Here is a 15,127-nt window from a genome sequence, read left to right as displayed (position 1 = left end):
TCAGGAGAATGACAAAAGAGTGAATGAGCGTGTGTGAATGAGTGACTGACTGAGTGAGCGAATGAGTAAGGCAATACACATGTGTATGATATAAAAGGCTTTACAAATTTCTAGAATTTTAAAAGAGAACAGCCTGAATGAATTAAAAGAATTGTTCACCCAAAAAGGATTATTCTGTCATGATTTAGTCTCCCTCTTGTTGTTCCAAACATGGGTTTCTGCGCAACAAAAAAGTGAATTTCTGAACAACCATTTCCATTTAATGAAAATAAATTGGGATTAGGGCTGTCAAACTCCAAAACGACAAAGATTTTCAATTAAAGGGATAGTTCACCCCAAAATTATAATTGTGTCATCATTTACTCACCCTCAAGTTGTTCCAAACATGTATCCATTTCTTTGTTCTGTTGAACACAAAGGAAGATATTTAGAACAATGTTTGTAACCAAGCAGATCTCAGCAGCCATTGACTACCATAGGATTTTTTTCCCCCACTATGGTAGTCAATGGCAGCCGATATCTGCTTGGTTCCAAACATTCCTTCCTTTGTGTTCAGCAGAACAGGTTTGGAACAACTTGAGCAGTGTTGTAGTCTCTAGACCATATTTTAATGGTCTTGGTCATGTCATGGACTTGTGTGCATTGTGACTTGGTATTGACTCGTACTCGAACATATTAGGAATTGGATTTAATCCAGAGTCTACTCGAGTCCCATTCAAAATATTTAATGATTATTACTGTATGTTTATATTTCTTTAAATTGATGTTTGATTAACACGTCCAATGATTGGTGATTTTCTTGTGTGCAACTGTGCATTACTTGAGACTAACGCTGACTTCTGCCGGGTTCTCTCCCACACCCTTGACCAGCCCGCTCTCGCATCTATTTTACATTGTGACCACCTGTCATCCAACCTGTAGTGATCCCACTTTCCAGAAAGTCACATTGCTTCAACTATTTGTCTCAACTGTGTTATTTTAATATATTTACTGTTTACAAAGTAGGACAAAAGTGTCACAGAGAAAACCAAATCTCGTTTAATTAAATAATAAAATGAATACAGAAACAATGACTGATGACAGTCTCAACACTTAGCATCTCCCCCCAAAAATGTCTGAGGGCAGCAATTATTCAGCAGTCACTCTTGTGCACGCCCTCCATAATTAAAAAAGTTAATCAAATTGAGTTCTAATGTTGTTTGTGGATTTTCTCTGGTCTCGGTCTCGACTCGGACTCAACATACTCTGAACTCGGTCTTGACTCGGACTCGAATGAGCTGGTCTCGACTACAACTCTGAACTTGAGGGTGACTAAATGATGACAGAATTTTCATTTTTGGATGAACTATCCCTTTAATATGACATTAATTCTGTTTCTCAGAAAAATCTATCATATGGCTTCAGAATATTGGGAATAGTATTGCCATTTGGACCACTTTTATGACTTGATAGTTGACAGACTCGATGCTATACATTTTCATTATATGGAAAAGAGCAACCTTTTGTTCTTTTTTGAGTCAACTATTCTTTTAGGTTCTGTGTATTAGTTGATCATCAGGCTTGAAATTCTACACCTGCGCAGCAGTTTTTAAAAAAATATACACTACCACTCCAAAGTTTGGGATGAGTAAAATGAATAAGTTTGCAAAAGTGACTAAAGACTTTTATAATGTTACAAAATATTTATATTTCAAATAAATACTGTTCTATATAGAACTTTATATTCAAAGAATTCAGAAAAAAACTGACTGGAGTAATGGCTGCTGAAAAATCCAACTTTGCCATCACTGGAAAACATTTTTTAAATTAAATTGTAATAATATTTTTCCAGAATTTTTACTATTTAAAAAACTATTTAAAATTGATAACAGGATTTGTGCTTCATCCATTGATAGGGTTGTTGGTACAGAAGATGTTGGAAAGAGCTACAAAGCTTTAATTTGGCAATTCCTGTTGATGCTGCTAGTGGTGCAGAAATTACACACCTCACCTTTACACCCTCCAAAATACATTCAAGTGAATTAAAACATCAATGTAATACTCCAGTTACATCGACCACTCTGAAATTAGTTCTACTCCTAAATCTACCCACCTTTAATATGGTCTTGGGGCGCTTCTTGTAATGCACTTTGGGTTTCTCCACCACAGGAATTACTGGCAGTTTCTTCAGTTCTTGTAAGATGGAGAGGGCCGCTCTCTTTTTGGAGAGTTTCTTACTATTCCCCTCACCCTCGGCTGAGAACTCCCCCACCGTCACACGTGTGAGGAAACTCTTCATGTGTGGGGGTCCGCTTTCCTTCAGCACCTGAGGGGCATGTAATGAACACGTTACACAAGAGAACACACATGCATGCAGAAGTGCGTAACAGCAGTTATTCCAGTCATGCTCCCTTTCTCTCTGCCCCTTAGGCCATGTCTGCTGCACGCACTCTTCCTTCTGCCCTTTCTCTTCCTCTTTCTCAGCAAATGGGAATATTGCTAATTAGACTCACTACATCCGAGCTGTCTGCTTTAACACCCGGATCAATAACTCATATGGGGAGAGAGACCACTGGAACTTATGAGACTGCACCTGGTTCTTAAACACACACTAAGTATGAATGTATGAATATGAATATACATAAATATGCATATGGAAGAATATAAATCAGAAGCACACATATATTAATACAGACTTAAGGATAGTTTAAGCTTGTTAACAAGCTACTTTGCTTTTTTGCAAGACAAAAACATATTTTATTCAAGCCAAAACAGCCCTGACCCGTCGAGGCATGGACTCCACTAGACCCCTGAAGATGTGCTGTGGTATCTGTCACCAAGATGTTAGCAGCAGATCCTTTAAGTCCTGTAAGTTGCGAGGTGGAGCCTCCATGGATCAGACTTGTTTGTTCAGCACATCCCACAGATTCTCGATTGGATTGAGATCTGGGGAATTTGGAGGCCAAGTCAACACCTCAAACTCATTGTGCTCCTCAAACCATTCCTGCTTTGTGGCAGAGCTACAGCCACCAGGGAATACCGTTTCCATGAAAGGGTGTACATGGTCTGCAAAAATGCTTGGGTAGGTGGTATGTGTCAAAGTAACATCCACATGGATGGCAGGACCCAAGGTTTCCCAGCAGAACATTGCCCAACGCATCACACTGCCTCTGCGGGCTTGCCTTCTTCCCATAGTGCATCCTGGTGCCATGTGTTCCCCAGGTAAGCGACGCACACGCACCCGGCCATCCACGTGATGAAAAAACACATGATTCATCAGACCAGGCCACCTTCTTCCATTGCTCAGTTCTGATGCTCACATGCCCACTGTTGGCACTTTCTGCGGTGGACAGGGGTCAGCATGGGCACCCTGACTGGTTTGTTGCTGTGCAGCCCCATACGCAACAAACTGCGATGCAGTGTGTATTCTTACACCTTTCTATCAGAACCAGCATTAACTTCTTGAGCAATTTGAGCTACAGTAGCTCGTCTGTTTGATCGGACCACACGGGTCAGCCTTCGCTCACCACGTGCATCAATGAGCCTTGGCCACCCATGACCTTGTCGCCGATTCACCTCTGTTCCTTCTTTGGACAACTTTTGATAGATACTGACCACTGCAGACTAGGAAAACACCCCACAAGAGCTGCAGTTTTAGAGATGCTCTGAGCCAGTCGACCATCCATCACAATTTGGTCCTTGTCAAACTTGCTCAACTCCTTACGCTTGTCCATTTTTCCTGCGTCTAACACATCTCCTGCTTCACATTTTCTTGCTTCTAACACATTTTCCTGCTTCTAACACACACACACACATCCACACACACATCCACACACACACACACACACACACACACACACACACACACACACACACACACACACTATTTATATATATATAAAATCAGTGTTGTTATTGTAAACTAAAACTATTAAAATCCTTTTCATTAACTGAAAAACTTAATCTAAAATGAGAAATGTTGCTTTCAACTAACTGAAATAAAATAATTAGGACTAAATTGACTAAACCTGAAAAAAAATAATCCTAAATAGAGATATTAAAAAAACAAAAACTAATAAAAATGACAAAAGCACATCAAATTATTATATAAAAGACAATTATTTTAGTTGAGGTGATTTAATTTTACAACAAAGAAATTCATCAAACTGCCTTTCTGTGAGTCGCAATTTTGTGCCGACTATTAATCCTCTATTCTGCTACTACTATCCATTTCTCACGAATGCATGTCGTGAGAAAACCAAATTTAATGTAATGCACATGTAATCGTATTTACTTCCTGTGACATCATCAAGATGGTCAACAGAACAGGTGAGCTGCTCTGAGCTCTTTAAGAGCAACACTGGGGGGATTGAGTTTCACACAGACGCACATACACAGCTGAGGGTGGGCCTCTATGTGCTCAGTCAGAACTGAAAGTTATCCGTCTCCAGAGACTCCCTCCTCACATCCTCTCTTCACACACATGACCATTCTGGCATTCATACAAACATGTGACACTCCAGTGAAACAGGCTCAGCTGAGAGGAGCCAGATCACCATACAAGACTAATGAAGATTATCACGTCCGATTCAAATACAGTGGCAAACTTCAATAAGCTTCATGACTTACATAAATGAAGCTTGGATGCCCATGCCATTTCAAACCCCGTGCAATGCCTTGAAGGGATAGTTCATCCAAAAATGTGTTCATTACCAAAAATTGTCATTATTAAAGGTCCTGTTCTTCGTGATCCCATTTTTCAAACTTTAGTTAGTGTGTAATGTTGCTGTTAGAGCATAAATAATACCTGTAAAAATGATGAAGCTCAAAGTTCAATGCCAAGCGAGATATTTTATTTAACAGAAGTTCCCTTTCAAAGCCTACAGCGAACGGCCGGTTTGGACTACATCCCTGTACATCCTGCTTTAATGACGTCAGTAGAACAGTTTGTTGACTAACCTCCGCCCACAAGAATACGCAAAAAAGGGGGCGTGGTCTTGTTGCTCTCTCACGTGGAGAAGAGGAAGTGTTGCGTTCGTAGAGTGTTTGTCGCCATGTCGTGGAGACGCTGTTATTTTCATCCCGGAGTCAAATCACCTTTGTTTGGCCAGGGACGCTGTACTTTGAGCACATGCATCTCCCCATTATGGTAAGAGGCGTGACCTTTCCGGGCAACTTGCGGAAAGGAAACAAAGCTGCTGTCGAATCACAACACGGGAACCGCTGGCACAATCAGAACTCGTTACGTATTTCTGAAGGAGGGACTTCATAGAACAGGGAAATCTTTCAAGCCGTTTTTAGGACAGTGACAACAGCAGTATACAGATAAGTAAATTATGTGAAAAATACTGTTTTTTTACACGCGAAACATGAACACATGTTATATTGCACACTGTAAACACAATCAAAGCTTCAAAAAAACAGGAAAAACGGGACCTTTAAATCACCATCGTTTTACTCCAACTTTGTACAATTATTTTTTCCATGCAAAACAAAAGGAGAAATTTTATGAATGTTCCTGCAGCTCTTGAAAATTGCTTGAAAATGGATGAAAAAAAGTACCACAAAATAGGTCCATAGTGCTCATGAACATAAGTCTTCTGAAGCCTTATGATATCTGAACAGACATAAATTTTACTGGAAATTCAAAACAAATCAATCAAAATAAACCAAAATGTAAGTCTCATAGATTATTCATAGTACAAAGCTATAATATGGAGAAACTGTGAATGAAGAGTGAATGAAGAAAACTATAAATATGGGCTGTGTTTATGGCACTTTCATGGTTCTTTTTGATCTGTACCGCCCCAGTTCCCATTCACTGTCACATTTAGTGTTCCACAGAGGAAAGAAAATCATCCGGGTTTCAAATGACATGAGGGTGAGTAAATGATGAAAGAAATGTAATTTCTGGGAGAACTCTTTTTTTTAAAGCTCAAGACAGTTATTATGAATGATTGGAAGCGTAGACAAACATCATTAATCTTCATCTTTAAGCTTCTGATCCTCAACAGTCTGGGCTTTCATCTGAAGATGGCCAGGAACTGAGGAACACAAGAGAGCACTGTGCATTTCCCGCACACTTGACAGAGCGGCATAACCCAATATTTACTAGGCCTTGATGTGGAATGCATTTGACCATCGCACTTAGATGTTACATAAGTATTGAGAATTCCTCAGGGTGAGCATCACTCTAAAATGAAATGACGAAATTCTGCTATACTTCCCTCTTGGAAATATCATCATTATCGTTTTAAGCTCTCTTGCGAGGATGAGGTGTGGGGAGGAAGGAAAAGGGCTTAGTGCTGAAAGTTCGTCATTGAGGGGACTCCCACATGGTCTATTCCGTGGGTAGAGAGTGGAGATTTATCTAGGACGGCACTATGTTAGATCAAAACTGTACTCACAGTCTCTGATTATACAACTAACTCAATTCAGCTAGGAAGTGGCCAAAAAAAATTTCCCAGAGAAAAAAAAGAGACAAAGACTCCAATGGGATGTGAGCTTCTCTGAGATTCTCCTTGATGAGAAATGTCTCAAATAACTTGAAAAGTGAATTTTCAAATGTAGATTCCTAGAGTCCCTAAATAAGTCATAAAGCTGTATATAAAATGTCAATTAACTATCCATTTTGTCAAACAATGGAAGACTTGGAAACACTTATTTTTTGCAAATTCTGTTACAAATTACAGTTACTTTAAATGAATAGTGAATAAACTTGGGCACCATATGCAAAATTGTCACCTTAAAGGGACGGTGCTCGCAAAAATGAAAATTGTTATCATCCACTCACCCTCATATCTTTCCAAACCTGTGCAACTTTCTTTCTTCTGTAGGACACAAAAGAAGATATTTTGAAATATGTCTAGGCGCTTTTTTGTTTGTACAATGAAAGCCAATGGGGTCCAACGTTTTGGACCCCACTGACTTTCATTATATGGACAAAACAGTTGAAACATTCTTCAAAATATCTTCCACAGGAAGACAGTCATACAGGTTTGGAATGCCAGGAGGATGAGTTAATTATATCAATTTAAATGTTATCCTTTTATCTCTTATTTCACATCCATTTTAATAGATGGGTTTAACAAAAAATGAGTAAGTGAGGACAAGCTGAGGTAACCAACTACACAAACAAGACGTCAAAACAGGCCTGGTAACTCTCAAGTTGGCCTTCTGACACAGTTTCCATGGCAGCTATAAAACACTAAGGTAGGTGGGCGGCAGTTCCAGCCGGTGAATAAGCCTCATCGGGTGAACGAGGACTGTGAGGAGGTCTTGGCACTGGAGCCCGACTCTCTCCATGGCGGCAGACGAGGTTGTGTTGTCTACAACAGATGATATGGCATCCTCGGGCAGCGATGGGATTTCAGCAAGTGTTTGATTCTTGTGTCTGATGGTGGCCAGTTCCTCTGTCTGCGCTCCAGTCTCGCATGGCTAGCAACAGAGATCAAGTTGTAGGAAGGAATCGCTGTAACATGAGGTTGATCATTCTTCATCCCTCCATGGATGCCAGGGGAGATATGGTATTAGTGAGACCGCCGTGTCCTCAGCTTGGTGAAAAGGCAGGATACCAGGCCAGGGTGGGACAATGACAAGGACTGATATAATGAAGAAAAGCTCTTTTGTATGGATTGTTGATGTGTATTCCCTGAGGGAAGGTACTTATGTACTCGATGGGTGGTTCTTGGCATGGGTTTCCACTCTTGTAGCTCTGTAAAGGTGTCATCCATGACAGAACCTGTGATTAATACATTTGCCTTTTGAAGTTGGCATCTGTTTGATATCGTTTGACACCGACAAGAAGGTGAAGGTGTGTAGATTACCGAGTGGTCCTTGACTTCATAAGGGGACAGATGAGACACTTGTTCTGGTTGACCTAAGCTCAATCCAAACCTGTATAGCTTTCTGTTTCTGTTTCAATGACTCAAATTAAAACCAAAACCACGATATGACTTAAGTGTGATTATCAAATCACAAGGGTTGTGATTAAATTAAATAAATATATGCGCTGCGTGTTTCAGAGTGAAACTTGGCACTGTGTTTATTTACACATGAGCAGCTAATGATCCAGCGTTTTAAGATAAACACGGATGCAGTAGTAGTGAGGCTGTAGAGCTCCTCAGACTTTCTCGATTGTTGAACGTAGAGGTCTGTGTGATTTGAAGTGTCATAGATGCAGCTCTTTAATGAAATGCTGATTTGTCCAATTGTCCAAACTGACCTCCTTCCCAGTGTTTTCAGTGCCTCAAAGTGGTTAATTTGCAGTAAATACTCTATTCAATAAGTAAATTGATGGCTTAACATTTGAAAATGAATAATTAAAGGCACAGTATGTAAGTTTTGCCACTAGAGGTAGCTTATTCAAAACAAAGGCGTAGCTTGATGACGCCATGACTGAGCGTAGAATCATGGGAGTTGTAGTCTTGACTCTTCACTCCACAGCTGATGGAAAGGAAACGGTCAGACTCTGGCAGAAGTCATGTTCATGAATGAGCGAATGTATTAAAGTTTTATTAATGTTAGGGTGATATGAAGCAGGACGCACCGAGAGCCCTTGGGAGTGAATGCTAATGAGAGAGACTTGCGTGAAACACCGATCTCAGAGCTTTTATTATGCTTATGCTGCAGTCGGCCGCTTCCGCTCTTTCGTTGCGTATATGGAGTAACGCAGCGCTGTTTTACGTGGTTAACGTCATTGACAGGCGATGCAAGGATACGGTCCGTAACACTAAAATAGCAGATTTCTCTGGATTTAAACATTGTTGGAAACGTTTGGGATGATGTGAGTACACCGGCCAAAAATATATCTATAACACTGTTCTACAGTTTTTGGATATTTTAATCTAAAAATCTTATATATTGTGCCTTTAAGACAGCATAAATATGACTAATTTTACAAAATAAAATTATTACTTTATGAATATGTTTTATATTTTACAGTAAAATATGACTATAGCAATAATTACAACAGTAACATTTCTTATTTTGTTTGAATAAGTAACAATAATAATCTTGATAAAATAATAATAATGAAGAATTATCAATACTATTATTATTATAGTCATACTGATATAATTAATCACAGTCCTGCAAACAAGGTACGGAAGGAAGTACGGAAGGAAGGAAGGAAGTACGGAAGAAGGTGAAGGTGTGTAGATTACCGAGTGGTCCTTGACTTCATAAGGGGACAGATGAGACACTGTTCTGGTTGACCTAAGCTCATTCCAAACCTGTATAGCTTTCTGTTTCTGTTTCAATTACTCAAATTAAAACCAAAATCACGATATGACTTAGTGTGATTATCAAATCGCAAGGTTTGACCCAAGCTCATTCCAAACCTGTATAGCTTTCTGTTTCTGTTTCAATTACTCAAATTAAAACCAAAATCATATGACTTAGTGTGATTATCAAACTGCAAGGGTTGTGATTAACTTAAATAAATATATGCGCTGCGTGTTTCAGAGTGAACCTTGCGTTATTTGAAAACCTTCATGTAGATCCCACATCTTTGTTACTATGCAAGAAAGAAACGATGAAGAAAATAATTTGTTGTTCACTGTAATATTCTATTTGAATCAGGAACAAAAAAAACTAAACGTTTCCATTCCTACAAATAGCTGGGGAGAAAATTCCTGAAAAGACCTAACAAGGTTGAAACCAGTCCAGGCTCTCACAGATGACTTGCAGTCAAAACTTTAAAGAAAGAAGGAAAAAAAAAAACCTACAGTGTGTCCAAATGCAGTTAGATTGGGGTCCCCAGACGAAACAAATTGCATGCAAGTACAAGGGATTCTTGGAGAATGTACGTCAGGAAGATTCTAGTTTTAAAGCCAAGCAGATGATTGCAGATTACGAAGTTGGAGACAGCCGTGGAAAATCATTTAAGATAAACACGGATGCAGTAGTAGTGAGGTTGTAGAGCTCCTCAGACTTCCTCGATTGTTGAATGTAGAGGTCTGTGTTGATTTGAAGTGTCATCGATGCAGCTCTTTAATGAAATGCTGATTCGTCCAATTGTCCAAATTGACCTCCTTCCCACAATAAATGCTTTTAAGTGTTAAAGCAATTACAATTACTGGATTTAACTGACGCTGACAGAGCTCGACCAAGAATAGCCATTTAATGTAATGACTTTCCCACTTTATCCTCTTTACCTGAAGATAGTAATTTTCAATTTATCGATTGAACAGATATCCAATATATTCTGATGGATGAATTTGATTAAATTGGAACGAACACTTGAAGGGAAGGGAAAAACATTACAGTTAAAGAGGGTCACTCGCTCTGTTCCAAAACCCAGTGAGACGACTATCTAGACAGTATTTTAAGCCATTATAGGCATGCTCCCAACACGAAGCCTGTTCCAAAAGTTTCAAGATACCTTCTTTTAGATGTCCAAGGCAACATTGCATATATCATTTCTAAATATGATTTGGAGTTACTTTCAGCTAAATTGGTTTTGATTCCAAAGAACTAGCAACAACATATGACACTGAGGTTATATTGTGCTGTCTAGCTGAGAAAAAGGGTAAGTGTCAAAAGCATTCAACCCTGTTTAATCCTGGTATTAAGATGCGTTTTGGTCAATCGGATCACAAGTAGATGAGGCAGACACATACCGTTTACATCTGGTATTTTAATCCGTCACTTTTGTCCACTTTAAACCACTTCTGTCCTGATTTCTTTGAGGGGAGGGTCTATGAGTGGGTAAATGTATGATTTTAACCACTCATTTTGATCTAATGGACAAAATAAGCTGCGCAATAATGAACGCGCCCAGAGACAACGGAAAATCAGCTTTTGTTTCTGCTCTGATAGCCTCATGACCATGCTGAACGCTGAGAGAGCGTGTTAAAAATCAGGAATGGTGACAGAACACTTGTTGCTTGGTACGTTTTTCGTCTTCAAACAAAACTTGGATCTTCAGCCAACAAAGTTTAAATCCGTCTGGCAAGGTGGATGGCCGGTCTTTTGCGCTGTTTGAACACATTCGACCACAATGAGCATTTACACTACGAAAGCAATCTGGTTGAATGCATTTTTGACTACTTCCAAAGTCGGAGAGCTCAAAATGTCTTACACCTGTATTTAACATCGTCCACTTATGATCCGATCAAAATGAAAACGCATCTTAACACCAGGTGTAAACAGGGCCAAAGAGTAAGAAAACGGTTAATGGGCTGGATAGGGTCTGGGAATAACTGAATAACATTACTGTTGAAATTTCCAGGCGAGTGTTACATTTCTTTACATTCTCAATTCAATTTGCTTAGTTTACCTCAAAGTTAACAGGCAGGTTCCTCTTAAGGGCGATCTCATAGACCAGGCTGATCTCGGATTTGCTTGCATCGCTGTTCTCCTCCGTTTCTTTCTTCTCCTCTGAACACTGAAATGGTTAAACACAAAACAGACCAACTATAAAAATGCAATTACATTTTATCCAGTATATCCACTTTAAGCTTTTTTAGCAGTACAAAAACTGTTCATTATGCTGCTTGATTAAATTGTCGTAATTGTATTAATATTGTTAACGTATTATTGTAATAATTTTGCATTGGTTTATAACGCAAATAATTTTACAGTTTACAGCACACCATTTTCTTATAGTTATGTACCTATAGAGGCTAATAAATCAAGTCTCGAAAATTCACAACTTAAGATTTACAAAATAAGTTTGAAAGGGTTTTGAGAGTCACAGATAATGGTATATTACTTTGATTTGACAGAAAAACACAAGTTAGACCAACACAATTCCCCCTACTGTTGTAGTAATAGAGGTGTCTGAAGTGAATTAGTCCTATAAAAAAAAATTGTGCAGATTTGCTAGCTCCCAGCATGCATTGCAATACAAATAAATTATCCATTTAGGTTTGCCGTTTTACTGTTTGCTGGCTTTCTTTAATCACAAGTTTGTTTGAAAATCTTTTTACCTTATTTGATTATGTGTAAAAATGTATCGTGATTAATTGCATCCAAAATCAAAGTTTGTGTTTATATAATATGTGTGTGTGTGCTGTGTATAATTATTATGCATATATAAATATACTAGGGCTGTGCTCAGAATATCGATACAACGATACATCGTCATGAACTCCTGACGTTGCGCATATCGATACTGTGTGCTTTTGAATGTTATCAAGGCGACGCGAGCAGCAGTGCAAGACTTTCAAAATGGAGAAGAGATTTTCAGTTAATGAATGAACGGAACGTTGCAGCCCGCCTCACATCCATTAAATAGCAATAGTCTTTGTGCTTTGTCGCTATTGATATAAAAGAAAATCTCGGATTTCAAATTACGTCCATTTTATTACGAAATTCAAAAACATAAATACCGTTTTGGCGCTGTAGCGTGAGATCGCTTTGGTACAGCTCAGCTCAAGAGAAGCGGCCGCGCGCAGCGCACGTGAACGGATCTTCTTTTCCGCCTTAATACTTAATACCAGTTACAGATACAGTTACAGTGATATGGAATCACTCGTCACAGTCACATGCGTCAGTAAAACAGCTTGTAAACAATGTCATGTAACGTCACATTTACCTCAGAAAAAAGATAAAAAAATACAGTGTCCATAAACTCGTTAGTCAACTGGAAAAATTTACTCTGGAGAGGAGCATTTTGCTAAATATAAGCACCATATTCCATATTCATTATACGTTGTAATGTTCTTCAAAATTTTATGCATGTTTGAATTAACCTGACAGCCACCATTTAAATGTTTATATTTAAAAAAAATCTGTATATGATTATGTAATTTGTAAAGTTAATATTTTAACTTTATTATTATAAAAAAAACATGTACTAATTTAGAATAATTTAAGTGTTTGTACAAATCAGTTCATTTTTACCTTTAATATTATAGTACAACTGACTCCCATAGTTTACAGCATTAGATTTGTTTTCCAAAATTGTTTTAGATTTTAGATTTATCGCGAGATTTGTTTTACATTCCAAAATTTGTTATGTATTGTACCTGATATATATCCAAAATAATCAAGAACCAAGCCTTTCTAAAGTTTTTTTGTGACAATTTATTTATTTAATTTAACTCATTGTTTTTTTTAATGACAAAAACAAAATAGTTTTTCAGTTATCACAACTGTTCTAACACTGGTTATTCAATAAACAGATATTACTGTTACTAAACTCTGCTCCAAAGAAATTGAATTCCAAATTTATCCATATTGTGATACGTATCGTATCGTGACTTCAGTATCGTGATGCGTATCGTATCGTGACATTGTTGGTGATACACAGCCCTAAAATATACACACGTGCATGTATATATTTAAGAAATATTTGCATGTATATACTGTATACATACATTTTGTTTTTATAAAAATATAAAAAATTCTTAAATATATACATGCATGTGTATGTACTTATAAATGCATAATCTTTATACACAGTACACACACATATATTATGTAAACTCAAACTTTTATTGTGGATGCGATTAATCACGATTAATTTTTCCCAGGCACTAGTAAAAATGTAATCAAATGTAAAAAAAATATATATATTATTTGAATGTAGAAATTTGATATGCATATTTAATTAATTAATTTGTTGAACAAGAAATTTCTAGTTGCCTTCACAAGAATTTACTGGCTAAAGGGGCGGCTAACAACAGTTTTTAAACTTATTCACTTGAAACTCAAGTTCATGTGAAGAAGTTTTGCATTTTAGTTTTGCAAAGTCAAGGTTTGGTCAACTTTGACCTGTGAATTCATATCACATGAATATGAGATCAATAGAAGACTGATATGTCATGGCGTGACATCTTGAGAACACAAACTTTAGAGCTGCAAGTTTGCAGGGTTGCAGGAAAGTGGAGTAGATTGTATATTTGTACATTCTGGATTTATAATTATTTGTTATGGAAAAAAAAGACACCACAGAGCATGACGTCATATCACGACAGAAATTCTCTATGTCAAGTGTGACCGCCCTTTAAGTGGGACATTTTGCATTAGTGAATAAAAATGGCTTAAACAGCATTACAACATTTAACAATTATCATTATTAATTTTTGAGAGAACTCGCAAATCTCAATGCATAAAATCGGCTTGATTTGATTACCTTTTCTCAACAATCCCTTTATTACGGTACACAGATTTCTGTCGCTGACCTCAATTCAGCCTCAAACCTACATTGCACCCTCTAACAGAATGAAGACCTGCCAGGAAGATCTTAAGAACAGGCTGTATGATCTCAGACCTGATGGTGAGTCTGCTTCAACGCATGACTGCAGTTTCTCATGTAACGCCGCTGAAAATAGATGCTTCTGGTTTTGTTGAACAGTTGAGATTCTGGAGAAAGTGGCTTGGTTTTGTGAGAAGAAAAAGCTTTCAAACCGATCCAAAAGCAGTTCCCTTACTTCCGATTTATATCTTATCAACTATAAAAGGAGCTGCTATAGTACGCTCGCACAAGTTCCAAAGGGTGACTTTTAATATGATCCCTGCAGCATATTATCTTGGTCACCTCCATTACAGTACTGACATTTCTCTTCAGAATGAAGAGTGTGTTCTCATGCAATACATGAACAGGAGTGTGTGATCTAAGAGCGCTCGATCAAGTTGTGCTTTTTCGTAGACATTTAATACGGTGTTCTCAGTGTCGTCCTTATAGCGATCACACGGCATGATGTCATTGTTCGTTTCCTTCAAACGCCTGTTAATGATGTCTGGGATGGAAAACCATCAGGTGGTCTGGAGAGTGTGAGACTTTGTATGACAGACTGTGAAGGTTTGTTTGTGAGCCCTTCTTCCACTGATCTGACAGGCCACAAGCTAAATTTGACGTGTTATATCAACGTGTTAAGTGTTATAATGGTCAAACGGCACAGAGATTTGGTAAAATATCAGTTTATAAAACTCAAAGGCAAGCTACTTTTTATAAGTTTTGGAGTTACATATTGAACGTTCTGTATGTATCAAACACAAAAGAAGTAAAAGATTTGCACATGCAAATGCACCCAGAAATAGAAACATTTATATAGACTATTACATTTTCCATGAATTCTTACAATAAAGATTTTATTTTCATTTGAATGATTTACCATGATTTTTCCAGGCTTTCCGACATTCTCCAGGATCGTGGGAACACTGTAAATAACCTGTCACTATTTATGCATAGCGTCAC

General features: G+C 37.9%; 1 protein-coding gene across 2 annotated transcripts in view; it reads right to left on the bottom strand.

Annotated features, from left to right (window-relative positions):
- Positions 1-15,127, bottom strand: part of stau2 (staufen double-stranded RNA binding protein 2) — a 167,315-nt gene that overhangs the window by 82,294 nt on the left and 69,894 nt on the right. For both annotated transcript variants that reach the window (XM_079805756.1, XM_079805757.1), the window contains exons 7-8: positions 11,261-11,368; positions 2,093-2,305 (exon numbers count right to left, since the gene is read on the bottom strand). In XM_079805756.1, coding sequence (XP_079661882.1) covers positions 2,093-2,305; positions 11,261-11,368 — 321 coding nt within the window. The remainder of the gene's footprint in view (positions 1-2,092; positions 2,306-11,260; positions 11,369-15,127) is intronic.

The sequence above is a fragment of the Gobio gobio genome, assembly GCF_949357685.1.
Source record: "Gobio gobio genome assembly, chromosome: 23".
NCBI classification, from domain to species: Eukaryota; Metazoa; Chordata; class Actinopteri; order Cypriniformes; family Gobionidae; genus Gobio; species Gobio gobio.
The sequence above is the reverse complement of the archived record's forward strand: the minus strand, read 5'-3'. Positions and strand labels throughout refer to the sequence as shown.